The 21,208-nt window shown below is 36.0% G+C and overlaps 2 protein-coding genes across 2 annotated transcripts in view; both read left to right on the top strand.

Annotated features, from left to right (window-relative positions):
- The window catches only part of mcm8 (minichromosome maintenance 8 homologous recombination repair factor), a 16,109-nt gene extending 15,663 nt beyond the window's left edge, over window positions 1–446 (top strand). Inside the window, exon 19 of the mRNA XM_082143751.1 lies at window positions 1–446. This exon is cut by the window's left edge and continues 103 nt beyond it. The gene's annotated coding sequence lies outside the window, so the exon portion shown is untranslated.
- Window positions 447–858: 412 nt separating this feature from the next.
- crls1 (cardiolipin synthase 1) lies at window positions 859–7,046 on the top strand. The gene is made up of 7 exons (XM_082143862.1): window positions 859–1,491; window positions 2,461–2,598; window positions 2,709–2,838; window positions 3,631–3,716; window positions 4,637–4,705; window positions 6,038–6,129; window positions 6,225–7,046. Exons 1-7 carry the CDS (start codon window positions 1,042–1,044, stop codon window positions 6,313–6,315), a joined length of 1,056 nt encoding a protein of 351 aa, XP_081999988.1. The 5' UTR covers window positions 859–1,041; the 3' UTR covers window positions 6,316–7,046.
- Window positions 7,047–21,208: the final 14,162 nt, after the last annotated feature.

Genomic DNA, 21,208 nt, shown 5'->3' with positions numbered 1-21,208 from the left:
TCTTATGATGTTTTTACAATGTTATTGTGCCATACTGTTGGGTCTGTCTTTTTTAATGCAGCAAATATTATATTTATATCACACAGTGTAATGTATGTTTACATTAACTGTACATTGTTTTCATGTACATAAATAGACACCTAGTTCTCTTTAAATAGCATGTATCTGTAAATACTATGTACAAAAACCAAACCGTAACCATATTTCTGAACGTTAAAACAGAATGTTTATATGATATGTTTGGCATTGCAATGTTAGCTGTGTGTCCGTTCAGCAGATCCTGCTGTGTTCAATACTGAATGCTGTTTATACAATTTTAGGTAACAGAAGAACCAACACATGTGAAATACATTTAATTGCAATAGATTAAAATGAAAAGAATATGGAATATGCATTCAAAGAGTTGTAAAATTGCATAAAAAAATAAAATAAAATAAAATGACACATTCTGAACGTTTTTTACTCTATTTGAAGGAGTTCCTTTTAATTATGATTATGACATTAATATCATACATTAATATATATATATAAATATATGATAATGATTATTTATATATTATTATACAGTATATAGAACAATATTACTATTTATTATTAGCTGATAATTTGAATTGCAGTTTTATAATGTTACTAGAATATAAAAGATAATGGAAGATACAGCGAAGCAAACTACCATCGCTGCTCACTAGAGATAATTGTTACTACAGTAAAAATGTGGCAGCTTGGTATCCGCTGCCATCAACATCAAATTATATTATATTTCCACTTAATCTGAAGCATTTAATATGCGTTAGTTTATTTTTATTATAATGCGTATTAGAGCGCGGCTCCTTTAATACCCGCCCTTTTTTGACAACTGTCGTAAACATTAGCAGGCGGGTCGGACTCGGAACACGGCAGGGCAAAAACATGTGGGTCGCCAATGAATGTCTAAAATATAAAGGAATATGAACGAATTAATGTCGAAATATGCTGCTAGATGCTCGGTTAAACAGATCGCGGATATAGATCATCTACTTTGACTGAGATAGAGCAGCTGACATGTTTTTGGCAGCTTGTTTGGCGAAGAGCGGGTTCGGCTGTGCTAAAGGACACACACACAGACTGAGCGTCAGCACTGCTGCCAGCTGCCACTACAGAAGATCTGCAAACACACAGCTCAAACACACTACTACTGCACAGCTCACATGGCTTCAGAGACTGAGGACCTGTGGACCAGACCTGGAGCTTCATCAGAGACAGAGTTCAGACCCCCTCAGCTCGGTTATATGCAGAGCCAGGCTCCACAAGCATCTCTGCAGGCTTCATCTGCCAGGCTTCACCGCTGGAAGTGTGTGTGCTGCCTCCAATGGCTTCTGCACTGATGCTTCCAGAAAGCCCGTTTTGGAAGAAAAATGTTCAAAGCAGGATTCAAGGGAAAAGGAGGAAGTTCAAGGACATGGAGCCTCACCACCTCCAGCTGAAGAGGGACATTTCCAGTTTAACGAGCTGGTGAGTCGAGTCAGATCAGAGTGTTTATTACACTCTAGTCTTATTTTCACACTTGTGTTTTTTGACCTGTCTCACTTCTAAGTAAAGTACATCAGGGTTTATATTTTTTTTTATTGTGGTCCGGGGAACTCCATGGGGCCCACAGCGTGAAGACAGTGAAGAAGAAACAATTTATTTTTATTTTTTTTATTAAAATAAATGCATAGACGTAAGTTAATTAAATTATATTTAAGTAAATGTTAAAATTATATTGAAATAAATGTACTTTTATATATGTATTTTATTCTATTGTTAAACAAATTAATTTAAGTAAATGATCATAAATAGATTCAATTAAATCAAACAATAATTAGATATATAAAGAAATAAATAAACAATAAAAAAATAATAGCGTATGAAATATTGGATCTAGTATTGTGTCACTTTGTGGTTGTCAAACACTAGTGGATCAGGTTCATAGTTAACATTGATGATGTAATGATATTTTCTAAAAATATAATTTTTGTTGTTTTCCATTAAAAGTATCTGAGTTAGTGAATGTTCTTTACAATAAATGAAGTTTTCTTTAATGTCAAACATATTTTATTGGACTGTCCTGCTTTTAATGCAGTAGAAAACATTTCCAAGTAAGCTCACTTAAGGACTTGTTTAGTAAGATTTTACTAGAAACGGCTTTAGAATTTTTAATCATTTGTTAGTGTTAAAAATCTTCAATAATATGAATTGCAGTATTTTTTTTTTCTTCTGTTTGCTTGTTCTTTTATTTTTTATTTATGCAACTCTTGTGTTTTTTTTATTCAGTTTTTGCCATGAAGATAGTCATAGATGTGGACATGGTATTAAATAAAACTCTACAGATACTGCTGATACTTCTTTAATATCTACATCAATGACATGGATTTTTAAGTGTGTTAAATGTCTTGTGTTCATGCATAATCCATAATTGAATGTAATGTCATTTCTTCACAGTATGAGAATCCATGGACGATCCCTAATTACCTCTGTATAGCCCGGATCGCTCTGTCTCCTGTCGTGGGATACTTGATCATGGAACAGTACTTCCACATCTCTCTGGGGCTGTTCTTACTGGCCGGAGCAACAGACTTGGTAAGTTGAAGAGAACGTGATCTGATCTTATGATGTGTAATGCTTAAGGATGTTATAATGAACTGTCCTAAAGGAGATTTTGTTGCATTGATCAATGGTTTGGCTTTCAGCTGGACGGCTACATCGCTCGTAACTGGCCCAATCAGAAGTCGGCTCTGGGCAGCGCTCTCGATCCATTGGCTGATAAGATTCTCATCAGCGTTCTTTACGTTAGTCTGACATATGCACAACTCATCCCTGGTGAGATGATGTTCATTTTCTGTCATTTTTTTTATTCACCAGTGTAGCTTAATTTCTTTGAAGAGGACCTATTCTGCTATTTCCCATGTTCCTCTTTCTTTAGTTGCTGTTTGAGCATGAAAAAGTCCCTCCAGCGGGAGTTCTTCTCTATATCAGTATCAGTGTTTCTGAACTCCTGAAACGCCTCCATTGTAGTCTTGAGTTTCTTCCGGGAACGAACACGTCACAATATTCCTCATTTAAATAATTCATACGCAGAATAAAGGGGCGGGGCCTGGTTGAGTTAGTAGTGTGTTAAACTGGCGGTTATGGTAAGGGGCGGGACATTTCCCAAACACACTCGAAGCGCTCGACCAATCACAACACACTGATCCAGCCGACCAATCAGAGCGCAGTGTGCTTTTCAGAAGGAGGGGCTTCATAGAGACGGGAACTAAACAGAGCGTTACTGACAGACTGGGAAGAGACGAGCCGCAACAGTGGAGAATTTGAGGCTTTGTAAAATGGCATAATAGGTCCTCTTTAATAACCAAATTGAAATGTATCCAAGCTGACTTAGAGTTCACTTCACACAGTGCTGGTTTATTAATGTTCTTTTAAAATCCTTTATGTGGTTTGAACAACCACTTACCAGCTTACAACCGTTATGCTTCATCACTCCATATTTTGCATAATTAGTTATTCACTTTTTCAGGAAGCACCTTGTGCATTATAGCAGTAAACTCAAACAGCTGTTTAGTTCTAGATGTAAACTTGTCCAGATCTCTAAACTCATGCTGTTTTTCCTCAAAGCTCCTCTGACAGCACTGATCATCTCCAGAGACGTAGCGCTGATCGCTGCTGTCTTCTACGTGCGCTATAAAACAGTTCCTCCTCCAGTAAGTGAACAACTTTGAGCCGTTTTGTGGTGCTTTCTATCATATTTCTAACAGAAAAGTATAAGGAATGCAGTGTTCAGATTTATGTTTCATCATTGCACTTGTTTTTTTTATGTGGACTGTGGGATAGTTCACCAAAGCATAAGTCATTACTGACCCTCATGTTGTTCCAAACCTGTATGAGTTTCTTTCTTCTGATGAATGTTGGTAATCACACAGATGACTGTAGTATGGAAACATAAAATACTATAGAAGGCAATGGCTACCGTCAACATTGTCAACATTACCAACATTTTTCAAAATATCTTCTTTTGTGTTCAACAGAAGAAAGAAACTCATACAGGTTTGGAACAACTTGAGGGTGAGTAAATGATGACTGAATATTTGGGTGAACTATCCCTTTAATCCGTGTCCTCAGACATAAGTGTGTTTTACAGTTCATGAAGTAGCAATATGTGACCCTGGATCACAAAACCAGTCACGAGTCGCACGGGTTTATCTGTGGCAATAGCCAACAATACATTATATGGGTCAAAATTATAAATTTTTCTTTAATGCCAAAAATCATTAGGATATTAAGTAAAGATCATGTTCCATGAAGATATTTAGTAAATGTCCTACCGTAAATATATAAAACATTTATTTGTGTGAGTGAATGCTGCACAATAGAGAACATAAATGATCAACTTTAAAGGAGATTTTCTCACTGTTTCGATTTTTTTGCACCCTCACATTCCAGATGTTCAATAGTTGCATCTCGACTAAATATTGTCCTATCCTAACACACCATACGTCACTGGAACGCTTATTTATTCAGCTTTCAGATGATGTATAAATCTCAATTTCAGAAAATGTACCCATGTGACTGGTTTTGGGGTCCAGGGTCACACATGTGACGTTTGTCTGTATTTTCTGCACAGGTGACACTCAGTAAATTCTTCAACCCCTGTTACACCACTGCCCGACTCAGACCAACACTCATCAGCAAGGTGGACTAAAACATAAAACCTTGTTTCAATGCATATATGTTTATATATTTCTGTGAAAATTAATGATATTTGTAAAATTTATTATTTATAATATAATAGAACACAGTAAAAAATATTTATATATTTCTGTGAAAATTTATATTTATATAAACGATTATTTATTACATTATAATAAATCATTATTTATATAAATATTATACATTTTCAATAAATTCACAGTAAATCATATAGGCCTAATTGTATTATAAATGTTATTATTATAATTGTATATGATTCCAAGTAAAAACAAAAATGCATTATGCTTACAACTGTAACTGATATGAGCAAAACGAAATTAAATCATTAATTGCAATTATTTGTATGACTATTAATCATCGGCACAAAATTCATGATTGTGACATGCCTGTCTGAACCATTATGATGATCAGTGTTATATACCGTATTTTCCGCACTATAAGGCGCACTTAAAAGCCTTTAATTTTTTCAAAAAACGACAGTGCGCCTTATAATCCGGAGCGCCTTATATATGGATCTGGCGCCTTATATTAATGTCTGTAAAACAACCGCTGACTTAAACCTTTTGTTTATACTTTCGCCTGGCACCGGAGCGCGAGCCTCCGCTGACTGAGCGCGCACCTCCCCAAACAGACGAGGCATTTATACTTGACGCAACTGTTTTGTTTTAGACTGAACACCAGACCATACAACTGATTTAGACGCGCAAACTGGGTGCCGGTGTGATGAGATGTACTAATATCCGTCTGCTCGGGAAGATTCGGCTCAAAGTCGTGCATCTTCGGATGCGGAGGCGCGCGCGCTGTCACAATGATGTCATTTTGCCGCGCGCGCGCCTCCGCATCCGAAGATGCACGACTTTGAGCCGAATCTGCCCGAGCAGACGGATATTAGTTTTGTATTACCTTCGCGCTCATGCGGACGCGTCGAGTATAAACAAGGTTTTACAGCTCAGCCACTTGTTTTTTCATATTTTTTTGCAAGTGGTAGATCTTGGTTTACATTTGGACTTTGGATGTGATCTTAGGCTTGAAAAGGTTGGTGACCACTGCATAACGCAAACCCAGTCAAACGTTTGACTGCAGTATCTTCTATTCTATGCGCCTTATAATCCGGTGCGCCCTATATATGAAAACAGTTCTAAAATAGGCCATTCATTGAAGGTGCGCCTTATAATCCGGTGCGCCTTATAGTGCGGAAAATACGGTATATATATACTTTTGTCTTGTGTTTGTAAAACTGATATGTACAGTAAGATAGAAAAGTGTGTGTGTGTGTGTGTGTGTGTGTGTGTGTGTGTGTGTGTGTGTGTTTCAGATCAACACGGCGGTGCAGTTGTTCCTGGTGGCGGCGTCTCTGGCGGCGCCTGTGTTTCACTACACTGACAGTGTGTTACTGCAGTCCCTGTGGTGAGCTTTCACTCCTCATATCACTCATTTATCATCATCACTCACATCATACTCATTATTCAGTCAAACTAAACGAATGTGTGTTGCGTTGGCAGGTACGTAACCGCACTGACGACCACCGCGTCTGCTTACAGCTACTATCATTACGGCAAAAAGACCGTCGAGATTCTGAACAAAACCAAGTAGACGTGCAGTCATCGGACCTTCGACGGATACATGCGGGAATCCTGGGAATAATCAGTCATTGTGAATAATGGAAATGAATGCCACGGTCTTATTCTCTAACAGAGGCACTTTAGTCTGTATAAAGTCAAACATTATTTTGATTACAATATTAAATTCATGTGGTGTCAATATGATTTCAACTCCATAGGAAACTTTTTTTAAATCACTTTTAATGAACTTTGGGTCAATTTTGAAAATAAAAAAATGGACATCAAATACACAGTCGTGTTTATAACAAGTTTAAAAAGAAAAAGATTTCAACGCTGAATGTATTGTAGTGTGACTGTAGATTTGAGTGGGTGTTTAACAGCTTTCACATTAGAATCAGTGTACAACGTGTGTTTCCTTTAAGAAGAAATACAACTATAGATAGTCTAAAGAATAGAGAACATTCTGAATCAGTGGTTATAGTGTTTACATGAATATTAGCGAGGAGCAAAGTCCAAATTGCCTGAACTGCTAAGAATAATCTGCTTTCATATTGAACTTTGAACTTATTGAATCACTATACAAATTGACCAACTGTTTTAAGTAGTCATTAAATATTTCAATATAATAATTAAATCCATTACAGTGAAACATTCATTCATACTGTACTTTAGTTTTAAAGGATATAAATGTTGGTTTCTATGCACTATTATTTTTTTGTACTTCTCAAATCACAAAGTATACTAATTTGAACATTAACAATAGCATTTTTTCTAAATTATATATATATATAAGTGTGTGTGTGTGTGTGTGTGTGTGTGTGTGTGTGTGTGTGTGTGTGTGTGTGTGTGTGTGTGTGTGTGTGTGTGTGTGTGTGTGTGTGTGTGTGTGTGTGTGTGTGTGTGTGTGTGTGTGTGTGTGTGTGTTTAAAATCACCTTGTGAGTCTGTTCTTTCATGTATGGATTTCAATCAATGGGCCTTAACATCATGTGTAGTTCATATTTATTAATATTGGTTGTGCACGGTTGAACACATTTATGCATAAAATCAATTAATGCACGAAGTTCTGGCCTTGCTCAGTGGAGCTTCGCCTCCAGCAATTATGCAGGTTTTGGAATATATATGAAATTATTTAGTGATGTTACTTGAGGGGAAAACAGCTTTGGCTAAATATATATGAAATAAACTTTGATTGACAGCTGTGAGCCAGGCGTCGTACAGCAGCGAGCAGGAAAGGTAAGTTCCTCCACTCTCTTTCCTATGGGTTGTAAAAAGCTGGATTAGGGATGGAGATCAGCCTGGTTAGATGGAGGTTCTCCACGGGTTGTTTCTTACACTGTTTATACAGGCAGAAGCTCAGGGTCACCATGATCAGCATCAGGACGCCACACACACCTAACAGAAACACCTCTGTGTGTACACCCATCCATCCAGAGGTGCAGTTCGGAGATCCAGTTTTATTCCCTCCGTCTTCCAGGTCTTTATGCACGGATTCATCCACTATCATGGGACTCGGTGTCGGAGTTTTGGTCGTGAACTTTGTCTCATCCGGTGAATTTGGAGATGGATGCACTGTAGGTGTGACTGTTGCTGGTTTTGGTTTCGTTGTAGGCCTACTTGATTCCATAGTTGTAGATGTTGGAGAGACTGTACTGGGATCTGATCTGGTAACCGCACTCGATGACTTTGGGTTGGTATCGACATCTACAGCAAAATATGCAAATCGTTAATTTGGTCTTAATACTTCACATTTTCAAGCAAAGCAAAATACTCATGTATTGAGTTGTGATGTGTTGTTAAAGAGATATGCTGTTATATGTATGTGTGTATATATAGGCCTACATAAATACACATACACACTTTAGGCCTATAATATAATCAATCCCATTATTTATTAGACAGAGGGGAACTGGAGCGCTGGTATCCCTTATATCCTCTGGTGCTCGTGGAAGGGTTAAATGTTCATCAAAAAGAATAGGTCCTCAGTGGGATGCAAAAGTTAAAAAGCCTTTATTATTTTATAGGGCTAAAGCAACAATGTTTTTTTAGAAGAATGGATAAAGCTTTACGATAATCGCCTCAAAGCAATGGATTGTCTGACTCTGAGTCTGAACGTATTGGCAGTTTAAAATGTTTTTTTTTTTAGAGCGAATCACAATGATACGAGATGGGATGAATATATCGAGGAAGCCTTATATATTTTGTTAACTTTAATACAGGAGACAGAGAGGCTAGAACGAACACAAAGCATGCTGGGAGATAAATGTCAGGTGTGTGGATAAAGTTAAAGAATAAACAATCAACTAAACCTTTTAAAGATTGAATTACAAAGTAAGATAAAGTAATACAAATTGTTGACAAACATACAGTTGAGCTTCAATGGACTTTGGAGCAAGAGGAATTTGATTTTAATTAAATGATCGTAAAAGACTGAAAATTCCTGAGAGACTGAGAGGAGAGGCAGAAGAATGTTAAGCAGCAGCGCACAGTGACACATCGTAAATTGTGAGAGCAGTATAGATGAATAAATTACCCCTAATGAAGCTAGTAAGACGGAACAACATGGTGTCATGTTCAGATAACAAGGCTGAAGGATTTCTGGCTGGAACTGAAGTTTGCAAAAATCAAAGCTGCAGGATTAAGTTGAATAAAGCGTAATACAGAAAGAATTAAAAAAAAACTAAAAAACAAGCTTGTAAAAGGTGAAAAAGAAAAAAATAATATATTAACATGTAAACTTAGAGGTGCATGGCTTGGATATCGAACAATGTAAGTATAAAACATGGGGAACATGTGTTGAAAGATTTTTAAAAGGGGGGAAAAGACATTGTTTAAATTATTAAAAATCTTTTCAACACACAAAGCATTCATAAGAAGTTAGAATGAAAGAGAATGGTGGAATTTAGGAGTTACCTAGAGATTAACGACCGAAAAGAGGCCTAACAGGGAAGTGTACCTCTGTTATCTTGCAGGACATGCAGGAGTCTGAGTACCAGGACTGGCCTATGAGGTCAAGGAGCCACCAATCTCTGTTCACAGGAACAAACCAATCTTTATGGGGGCAATTATATCTATTGGGTTGGTTATTACCCATACACAAAATAAATATATTTGACATATATTTTCAAAATATATTTTTGGAATATATGCAAATATTTGAAATTGGCCCAATAAATATATTTTAGTTAAATATATGTAAATATATTTTAGTTAAATATATGTAAATGTATTTTAGTTAAATATATGTAAATATATTTTAGTTAAATATATGTAAATATATTTTAGTTAAATATATTTATTGGGCCAATTTCAAATATTTGCATATATTCCAAAAATATATTTTGAAAATATATTTCAAATATATTTCTTTTGTGTATGGGTAATAACCAACCCAATAGATATAATTGCCCCCATAAAGATTTAGGAATTAGGAATCATGGAATACTGAGTGAATTTTATATATTTTTTTATTATTACCCACCACCTCATATTAAAATTAATTAAATAGTAATAAAAGGGCACACACTATAGCTAAAGTTCAACTTGCTCAGTTAGCTTGGTTCTGGTTCTCAAAATCTCCAATAGCTTGTTCTACATTGTTGCATCTTCATGGATGAGATAACATGCAGATAACTACTGTAGTCCAAAGATTATTCAACCTTCAATGCGTTTTATATAATCAATGAACTCTTCAACCAATTCTGAGTTTGTCAAAAAAAAGTTTAACTTTCTATATTAGTTGTCAAAATAAATAACTGCAACAGTTCTATCATACCTAAATTAAAAAGGAAAACAAAAGTTCTCTTTTGTGCAAGAATGTGAACAAGGCGGAAGTCAACAGCACATAATGTAAAATGTTATGTTTTTCATAATGTAATGTTGCCAGAATGTAAAATTAGTTATTTTATGGATTTAAAAATTATCCATTTTTGTTTGTCCTTTGCAAATTAACGCAAAATGAATGCCTATCGTCTAGTACAAATGCACAGTGCTCACATTTATTTGGACATTAAAACATTACATATCAGTTTGTGCCTTATATTGTGATCTCACATAGCAGAATATTTTAATCCAGACACATGTGATGCATATATAACAAATAAATGCATGCAGTTTTGACAGCTTTAATCGCCTTTTTGATTCTTACATGAGTTAATTGACGACGACTACGGCTACAGCACGCCGCATTCGCGCGTGATGTGCGTACCACAAGCACAGGAATGACAGGAAAGTTAGTTCGTTTTACTGACATTTGGCCTGACAACATCTCATCTAACCGAAGATAGCCAGCTGAATAAGGACAACGCCCTTTTCTCAGCATCTGACAGAAGTGTCACAAGCTTTCACACACATCTTCTAAAATAAAAGTAGCATCAGAAAAAAAGAGAATTACGTTTGTTGTTGACTGCACACTATTAGACTTACTTAGACCTACTCAAAACGGTCTTGCAACCCACCAGTTGAGAAAGGGTTAGGGTTCACTCTATATTTATTTATTTTTTATGTGCATATCACTGTCCGATGTTCTGCTGAAGCTCATTCGGCACTTGTTCGACTTGCGCCTGGCGTTGAGGTGAAGTTGGAGTGTGCGTCTGAAAAGTCTCATGTTTTTTGTGGTCTTAAAGAGACGGTTCAGCGTTTTAAAAAACGCAATTTTTGTCAATAAAAAAAGAGACAGAAACAGCAGTTGTGAGAGGGGTGGCCAAAGGGGTGGCCAAGCTTAGACCAAGGGTGGCCACGGCCACCCCTGGCCACCCCCTAGCTCCGCCAGTGCCTACTGGTCGGGGATTGAACCGGCAACCCTTCGGTTACAAGCCCGAAGCCTAACCAGTAGGTCACGGCTGCCCCTTTACTGACTTTATTGGCCTAAAATGACAATTTTATGTAGGAAATAACACACAGAATGCAGTGTTTTTCCCCCCCTATTTTTACAGAATTGAATACAGATATTTAATAGTGTGTGTATGCAGTGTTAGACACTGAGTTCTCTCTATTGTTTAAGTGTACTTCACAGTTGGAGTGTCACTGTTATACTTGCATCATAAAAATTGTGCATATTTTCAATATTTAAATGACTTCAGGAAAGATGTCAATAAAACAACAATAAATCTAATAAATTGCACTTAGTGTTAGGTACGTGCCACCTAATATGGCCTAATAGTCCTAGGAAAGCAACTATCTGTCATTTTACATTGCAGTCATTTAAAAGTAAGTACAGTATTTATTATAGCTGTGTGTCATAATACAGTAGTGAAATATGGTAGCCTACTGTTGTGTATAGGGGAAAAGGTAGAGGAATTACTATGCTCAAAATACATTTTCGACCCTTCTTCAGCAAGCTAAACATTTTATGACCATATATTTTGTCATATATTTTACATGACATGTTATAAATGTAAATATATTTCACACTTAACATCATATATTTTTGTTATATTTCAGAATATATTTCAAAATGATAAATATAAGTGAACAACAATGCAAATATATTTCAATGTATTTGGAATATATGCCACATATATTTTTGACACTTTAAAATATATTTCAAATTTTTTTTTTTTTTTTTTTTTTGTATGGGTATGTTATTTTGGATTAGGATTAAGTTAAATGATACTGTAACTATGACAAATCCGGAAACTGATAAAGCTGAAGATACTGATACGGAATATGTAGTGTTTTATGGTGCTTAATTTAACCCCTTGTTCGGGTCTTAAATATAGACACCTTCTACCTTATTTTGTTTATTCTCAGGTTAGGTATAAAGTCAGTCGAATTCGTTCTATACAATAAGTATATACATTTCCATACTTACAATTCAGTCGAAAGACTGCTCCGTGGTTTAGTTCAGCTCAATCTTTTGTAAAACAGAGACTTAAGGCAGGCGAGCTTCTTAATTTAAATTAGATGTATTTTTTATTAAATACAGGTTAACTAGTTTACATAAAAGGTACTAATATATAAAATAAAAATATAAGTAAATCAAAATCAAATAATTTGCAAGCTTTCATCTTCATGAGGCGCAATGGCAAGGCATCTAACACCGGAGAGGCCGTCCTTGGTGAACCAGCGTCTGACTTTGACATTCCTTACAATACTTGTTATAGTCCACACGCCCTCCGCACAGATTCAGTCCTTTACAGACAATCTGTCCAATCCAAAGTCTTGAACTGTCCTCCATTCTGGAAACCCCCTTGCAAACTCCATATATAAAGCTCTTTCCTTTGTTCTCCTTTGCTTGCTGTTCTGGACCCTCTGCCTTTCTCCTGCGTATCATGCTCCTCATCAAACGGGGAATGCTTGCCATTTCTACTTTGCTAAGATACATGCTTTCTACTGCTTAGTGTTACTTCTATCTACTGATTAAATGTTTTACTATGAGTACATCATTGTCGTTTCTTGCATGCATTACTACAATAAAAGGTTATTACAAAAACAAGTTGTGATGTCTTTCTTAATAAAACAGATTCATAATAAAGACTTTTATAACACAAGTTGTGGTGTCCTTCTTAATAAAACAGATTCTCAATAAAGACTTTTACAAAACCAGTTGCAGTGTCTTTCTTATACAACACTCTTTCTTACGTATTAAATCATAAACTTGGTTAATAACATACATAAGCTTATACATGAAAGTCATTGGTTAATACAGAATAAATTGCATCTATATTCCACTTACAAAGTTAAAAGTGTGGATAATATCATGTCAGCCTACACTCTAAACAAAAATGGTGCTAAATAGCACTAAAAGTGGTTCATTGGCTTGTAATCATAGGGGAACCACTTTAAGTGCCATATAGCACCTACCTTTGTCAAATGGTGCTATGTAGAACCATAAGAGGTGCCATATAGCACCTTAACCACCCCAAAGAACCGCTGAAGAACCAAACTGGGCTTAACAGGTTCTTTAAATGGTAGTGGTGCTATATAGCACCTTAACCACCGCAAAGAACCGCTGAAGAACCATTTTTTTTTAGTGTGTATATATATGAGGCATTATAAGAGAATAAATTGCATGTTCACTTAACAGTAGATTCGACACAACTTTTGTGGTAAATGAAGAGATTGATCTGAAAGATCAAAAGGAGAAACTAAGTGAGACAAAGCCTGTGGAATCAGTGTTGACAGGTAAAAAGAAAACAAAGGACAATATACTGAGGAGAAATATGCCATGTATGAAACATTGAAAAAATTAAGTAACCCAATTCCTGGCTTAAAATGGTATAGTGAGACTGCAGTTGCTCTAGGACGAAACAGGTACTCAGAAAATGAAGAGCAGTTTTATCAGATAGGTATTAAAACTGATCAATGTTGGGAAGAATGTCCTGATGGTGACCTTAGTGAGTGTGTTAAAACTAGATACAATTGGAAATTACATAATATCTGGAGAGATGAAGTGTTAGAAAAATTAAGTGACCAACTTACAGTTTTTCTCAGTCGCTTTGGTGCATTTCTCACATCACTATTTACATTTGCACAACAGTTAATGCAGTTCTCAAAACAATTAGTACACACTGCAAAACCTAGTTGATAACCTGCAAAAGCGTGTCACTTGCTCAAAATGGAGATAGCTCATTCCTCAAAAGCAAGTATTCATGTCAATGAAAGTGTCAGTGTCATCAAGATGAAAAGTCCTGACTCCATTGTTTATGAACAAGATAGTCAAATGGCTTTGTCATGTTTTCATTATGACAGTTTACTCTGTAAATGTTTTCCAATGCAAAAAAAGTCAGATCTTGGTGACACTACCTGAAAATGCTCAAGATAGCACTATATACTATTTGCACAGCCATTTGAAAAATACAGTAAAGTTACACATTACTGCATTTAGTGAGGTAACTGAGTACATGACCCTGAATATGTATGTTTCACATTTTTACTGCATATTCTCTTTGCAATTCTAAATTTGTTCACAGCATTGTGGAAAAGAAAAAATACACCCTTATTTACAACAAACATAAACTCCCTTTCACTGTAAAAAATTTCTAACCTCTCCAAGTCAAAATTTTCTAGTGACTGGCCACATCTAAATTTTTACAGTAAATTGGCCCAAGTGCAATTTTTTGTTGCAATAGTCTGTTACAGTAACATTGGTTAAATGAGAAATAATACGTCAGACTAATTGAAAAATGTAGATGTTATCAGTCACTAGAAATGTTTGACTTGGGGATGTAATTTTTTTTTACAGTGTTGGGTAGAGCTGTGCACAACTGTAAACAATATTGCAGTACATATTGGAACTGAACATACAACATACATAGTACTGTAATCATTCATGCACATTCAGACGTTCCTCTCTGTCTGGCCACATAATTTCATCTACATCACAGCGAATATCATCTCTTGCAATCAGAAAAAGAGAAAGGGTCTTGCTTTTTGCTAGATTTTGACAACTAGTTCAACATTTTTGTATGTAATGACTCAAGCAATGAGATGAGGACTATTAGTTTTATATGGAATGACTATTCAGCATTCACAAGTATAGTTATTTTTGACTGACATGACATAAGCAAATGATAATGTTATAAAACAGCAGAGAGTTGTATGAAAGCAATTGATGCATGTCCAAAAGCATCTGCAATTTGTTGGAAGGAATGAGAAACTGCTACTATGATGTGCACAAATGACTAAATGTTGTGGAGGTTGAACTAACTGTTGTGCAAATGTAAATAGTGATGTGAGAAATGCACCAAAGCGACTGAGAAAAACTGTAATGATCAAGATTGTAAAGCTTATGAAATGAATTGGAAAGGATACGTGCGTTTGCATGGGTAAATGGAAATGTGATCAGAATTATCACAAAAAGAAAATAGAAAGTATGGATAGTGATGAAGATCATTGGTTAATATTTACAAATGGAAATGGAATTAAGAGTCAAGGTGTGAGAATAATAACAATGACTACGTTTACATGCAGCCAATATCCGGGTTATGGTCGGGTTAGAGTCACTATTTGGGTTTCTGAAACATTCGGAATAACGCGTTTACATGCGTGAGCAGAGAGAGTTACTCCTGTACATGGAATTTACAATATCCCGATGTAAACGGCGACGCACGGTTAGCGTCTGGACGTACGGACTTCCATAAGACGCAATATGCGTCATTTCCGATTCTTTTTCCTGTATCCAAAGACAACAACAACAGCAGCAGCACGCGGATGGTGCTGTGCTGCGTCTCGCCAGAGAATGTCTAATATGGCGAGAAGTTTCACTCTCACTACACTTCCGGCTTCTGAACTGGTTGCAGTTCCACTCTGATTCCATATGAGGGCGCTCACAGGACGAGTGCAGAATGAATGGAGGTCAATGGCGGTATACCCCTCAAAATCCACTTTTCTCAGGATATAATTTTTTGTCTAGTAATTTAAATGTTGTATTCGAAAGGAGATGCAAAGAAATTACACATTGCTGGGTGTTAGATTTTTTAGAGTCACTTATTTGATTTAAAAAAGTCTTTCAAAATGTCAATGACGTCAGAATGCTGACGTCATTAGCAGAATGCTAGCGTGTTATGGGCAACAACAACTCAACCTGTAAGAAATCAAAACGACATAAGTACTCGTTCATTCAACTTTCGACCTAAAACCCATGTTGAACTTGCAAAATCTACAATCACATCTGAGATTTCTCAACGGCAATCGGGTGAAAGAGACAAATTTAGCCGTCTAGCCCCATTGACTCCCATTCATTTTGCACTCATGGCGAGCGCCCCCAGTGGAACTCTGGTGGTACTACAACCAAAATTCGGTACAATAGGGCTTAATAGGGAGTGGACAGGCTCTCCGTAGACGGGCTCTGGTCTCGCCATGTTTACCTCTACTTCTTGTTTACTTCCGGTATACTGCACGCGGGTTTCTGTATGCGCCGTCCCTACTCAAAAGACCAAGATTCCTTGCGAATAGAACATGCGCAGAACACAAATCAATGTCCCTTTTGATGGGGATATGCCGATACGCGTTTACATGACCAAATATTCGGGTTAGAAAGGGGGTACCCCAGGTATAATATCCGGGTTTTTAAAAACCGGGATATGAGCATATCCGGGTTTTTGCCGGTGTTTACATGGCCGTGCGCGACCGGGTTATTGCTAATATCCCGGTTTTGAACGGGTTATTGGCTGCATGTAAACGTAGTCAATGTTGAAGCGATCTCAGATGTGGATAAATAATGTAATAACGGAAGATGGTGCCGTAACGGATCAGATGATAATTCAATTCAGACTGTTTGACCTATTGGAAGATATAGCCATAAAAGAGGATGAAAAAATTATAATAATTCCAATTAATATTAAAAGTACAGCAAAGAGCTCTGAATCGAGTCAATCTGGAGTGAGTGTCCAGCATAGCAATAAAAGATTAGGAAGATATTATCCAATACCAATAGTTTGAATGCGATACAAAAATGATTATGAGATAATTACTTGGGCTATTCTGAAAGAAAGAAAGAAAGAAAGGAATATCATAGAAAGGAAGATATGCCCAAGCCAGCATACAAAATGACATGGGACTATTGGGGTAAATTAGTAAAGGATGAAGAAATGTTTAGTTTAAAAAGTTTCTGGACTGTGAGATGTGTTGGAGGAATACAACCTTGGATGTACGCAGGATGCAGGAAATTGGAGAAGAAATGAAATAAATCAAGGGATATGCAGAATATTGTCTGAACCAGTGATAACTGAAAAAACTATTTATGCTGATACAGTAGCAAATTTCAGTTTACAAGAGAACAGTCGGTGTATGACCACATTTACATTTCTATAAATGTTAGCAAGAAAAAAATATTTTTACAAAAAAAATAAATAAAAAAAAATGCATGAGAGAGAGCCACAGAAGATTCAGAGTATTTAGGGAGAGATAAGAAAGAAATGGTCTTTGCGGAGTGAGGAAGCATAGAGAATAATTCTACAAATAGGAGGGGTATAGGAGAAAATACATTTGGAACAATAAAGTGGGTTGTGAACAATTTAAAACTAATATTGACTATGGTAACGATTCTGTTTGTACTGATCCTCATAGAATGTTCTGGGTTGGTTCAGTAATATGGAGAATGTGTAAAAACAGGGAGTGACCAGATCCAACGACATTGATTTAAGGCCTTCATCTGAGCGTGTAGGTGTGGTCAGGCCTTATATTGGGAGTTAAGTCTGATGTATATGCCCATTGCATCGAGGTTTTGAGATAAGAAGACCTAGCACCATGGCCTTTAGCAGACTCAGCACCCCTGGACCATCTGAGACTACCTCGGATATGCTGGATGACTTTGGAACCCTGGTAGATATAAATTGATTATATGGGAAAAAAATATAATCTTTTATTTTGATGAAATAGAAATAAAGGTATGAAATAGAATGTTAGGATATAAAAAGGAAGATGGAAAATGTACATTGAACTGTCATTTGTTTGTAGGAACTAAGGAAAACCACTACAGGACAAGTGTTATCCAAATGTCAAAGTTACTGGATTTTAGTTAAAGATGATGAGTGTATGAATTGCCACGAAAGGCTATGGGGAAAAGAAGTTGGATTAATGATGGGTAATCTGTGTTACACCTGTTTTGATAAAACAAAGACAGTGATTTGGTTTAATGAACTTGGTTTGATCGAATATTGTGTGGATGTATTTGAACTGGTAAAGCATCTTAACGTCGATGTATTAGACAAATATAAAAACAGGTTTAAGGTGCTCCAGCAAGAGGTCAGAGACAGTGATTTATCTGCTCGTATGGAAAAGTTATTGAAACTAAATGAATGAAAGCAAAGAATATCAGACCCTGGGTGGAACACTATATGAATATTTTTCAAATGAATGTTTTCACTGAGACAGGACATGCTAAATTGACAAAATATGACAAAAAGAAAGGATGCTACATGCATTATTTGACTTTGGAGATAAAAGAATAAATCTGCATGTTAAGTGAACATGCAATTTATTCTGTTATGATTAATGCCTCATATGTACAGGCTTATATATGGTATTAACCACAATTGTAACCTTGTAAGTGAAAGTGTTGTGTAGGAAAAACACTGTATTTTGTTCTATTATGAAACTGGATTATTAAGAAAAACATTGTACTTGTTTTATAAAGATTTTTATTACGAAACTGGTTTATTAAGAAAAACATTGAAACTTGTTTTATAAAGATTTTTATTGTGAAACTGGTTTACTAAGAAAAACATTGAAACTTGTTTTATAAAGATTTTTATTACGAAACTGGTTTATTAAGAAAAACACTGTAACTTGTTTTATAAAAGTCATTTATTAAGATAATGCAGAAAAGAAATGACTATACTGTGTATTCTGTATTTTAAGCATTTAATCAAATGAAAGAATAGCCTACAGTAGATAGTAATAACACTAGAAAGTATGTATTTTAGCAAAGTAGAAATGCAAGTATTACCGAGTTGTTGTGTTGCAGACCCAAGCGTAGAAGACGACAAAGAATCCGAGCTTGAAGGAGAAGAACACAGGAGCGCAAGGTTTTGGACGGACTGAAAGAGTTAATGATAGTTCAAGATTTTGGATTGGATAAATTGTCTGTAAGAGATTGAATATGTGAGAACGGGGTTGGATATGAACTATAAAAAGTACAGCTTCTTCTTTGTGTGGATGTCCTATAGCCTGACACTTGCAGTTGAAGCTTGTGAACTGCTTATTTTATGATTTTGCTTTGCTTTTATTTTATTTTGTTTTGACATTTTGTTTGTAAACTAATTGATTTAGACATAATAAAATTACTTATACTTGATACAAAAAGAAACAGCCTGCCATAAGTCTCTGCTCTATAAAATAATTGAGCTGAACTAAACCACGGAGAAGTCTTTCAACTAGATTGTAAGTATGGGAATTTAAATACTTATTGTTTAGAACGAATTTGACTTACTTTACATACCGTGAGAAACACTAAAATAAGGTAGAAGGTGTCTATATTTAAGAACCATAAAAGGGGTTAGATTAAGCACCATAAAACAATATAGATAGATAGATAGATAGATAGATAGATAGATAGATAGATAGATAGATAGATAGATAGATAGATAGATAGATAGATAGATAGATAGATAGATAGATAGATAGATAGATAGATAGATAGATAGATAAATAGATACACTACTCACAATAAGTTAGGGATATTGTTATTTACATGAGTGCTATTCCTATTTGGTCTGAATTTGAATGAAATAAGTAAAAGTATCCTTTGATATTACTAATAATGAATGAGAAGAAACACCATTTTCATTAGTGTAATATTTATTACCCCAAAAATGTAGACAATAACAAGGGTAGCCCCAAATAACAAAAATTGACAATGTCAGTCGCGGGTGTTTCCACCATTTGCCGCAGTGACAGCTTGACAGCGACGTCTCATGCTCCTCATAGCCTCATGATGTTGTCCTGAGGCCATGCGTTCCACTCTTCCACAAGCGCTGCACACAGACCTGTTGACCTCGGCGTATCGCTCACCTCGCCTTCTCCAGCAACGCTGACGACCATCATTTCTGTGCAAGGTGACCCGACACTCGTCAGTGTTGCTGGAGAAGGCGAGGTGAGCGATACGCCGAGGTCAACATGGTCCCCAGGGTTAGCTTTGGTGGAGGAGGTGTAACAGTCTGGGCAGGCATCACCAGTCAGCGCAAAACTGATTTGGTTATTGTAGATGGCTCAGTCACTGCACGTTCTTACCTCAGAGACATCATTGAACCCCCCATCATACCCAATTTCTGGGTTGAAAACCCAGACAACTTCCGGCAAATTTAGATTTGCTCTGCATGTAGTCTGGCAGAGGCATTTGAGCGACGTCCGTTGGTGACGCCCCTTTGGAAATGAGTTATTAATGAAGCTTTGCCAGACCATAACTCAGCTAATACTGAGAATGGTCTGGTTTTAACCAGGCTAGAGGCTAGTGAGGAGCATGAGACGTCGCTGTCAAGCTGTCATTGCGGCAAATGGTGGAAACACCCGCTACTGACATTGTACATTTTTGTTATTTGGGGCTACCCTTGTTATTGTAATATTGTAATATTACACTCATGAAAATGGTGTTTCTTCTCATTCATTATTAGTAATATCAAAGGATACTTTTACTTATTTCAATAAAAAAAAGACCAAATAGGAATAGCACTCATGTAAATAACAATATCCCTAACTTATTGTGAGTAGTGTATATATACAGTATGTATATATATATATATATATATATATATATATATATATATATATATAAACAGTTTATAAAAAGTATAATGTGTATATAGTATTAAAACAGTATAACAATGCATTTCCATATCACATTTAGTGTACGGGTTATCTCCCATCATAATGAAACATGGTGGTGATGTAGAGTTCAGTAACGGAGGGTCCTGCGGTCTCACACACACAGCACTCCACACACACATCACCGCATACTGTGATGCCAGTCCCATGATCTGTTGGTCAGAGCACTTTCTTTCACTATAGACATTTTAATAAAATACTAAAGCATTTCTTTAACAAGATGACCTGATGGTGCCGCTGACTCACATGTGAAATTCAAGGTCAGTGAATCAGACTAATATTAATATTTCAAGCAGGGCTAAAAGCTGTTTGAGAAACACTTTAGGATGATGCATACTGTTTCTAAATGCATTATGGAGCATCTAAACATACTTTGTTCTGAATGGCAGGAAATCATGAGATCTTCTTAAACACATGCAGGTGAAATCTTATGAAGAAATCAAACAAAAATCTAGTTTTTGTGTGTTTTTTCTACTGTCAGCATCATAAAATGTGGTAACACTTTACAATAAGGTTCATTAGTTAACATTAGCTAATGTACTAACATGAACTAACCATGATCAATACATTTGTACTGTATTTAATCTTTGTTAACATTAGTTAATAAAAATACAGTCATTCATTGTTTGTTCGTGTTAGTTCACAGTGCATTAACATTAA

This window comes from Leuciscus leuciscus (assembly GCF_965113295.1).
Source record: "Leuciscus leuciscus genome assembly, chromosome: 17".
Lineage (NCBI taxonomy): Eukaryota > Metazoa > Chordata > Actinopteri > Cypriniformes > Leuciscidae > Leuciscus > Leuciscus leuciscus.
The sequence above is the reverse complement of the archived record's forward strand: the minus strand, read 5'-3'. Positions and strand labels throughout refer to the sequence as shown.

Excerpts from the sequence above, each read along its gene's own strand:
- crls1 (XM_082143862.1), top strand. The coding sequence starts at position 1,042 with ATGTTTTTGGCAGCTTGTTTGGCGAAGAGCGGGTTCGGCTGTGCTAAA. Across the intron at positions 4,706-6,037 it reads GACCAACACTCATCAGCAAG|ATCAACACGGCGGTGCAGTT; the intron begins GTGGACTAAAAC and ends TGTGTGTTTCAG. Across the intron at positions 6,130-6,224 it reads GTGTTACTGCAGTCCCTGTG|GTACGTAACCGCACTGACGA; the intron begins GTGAGCTTTCAC and ends TTGCGTTGGCAG.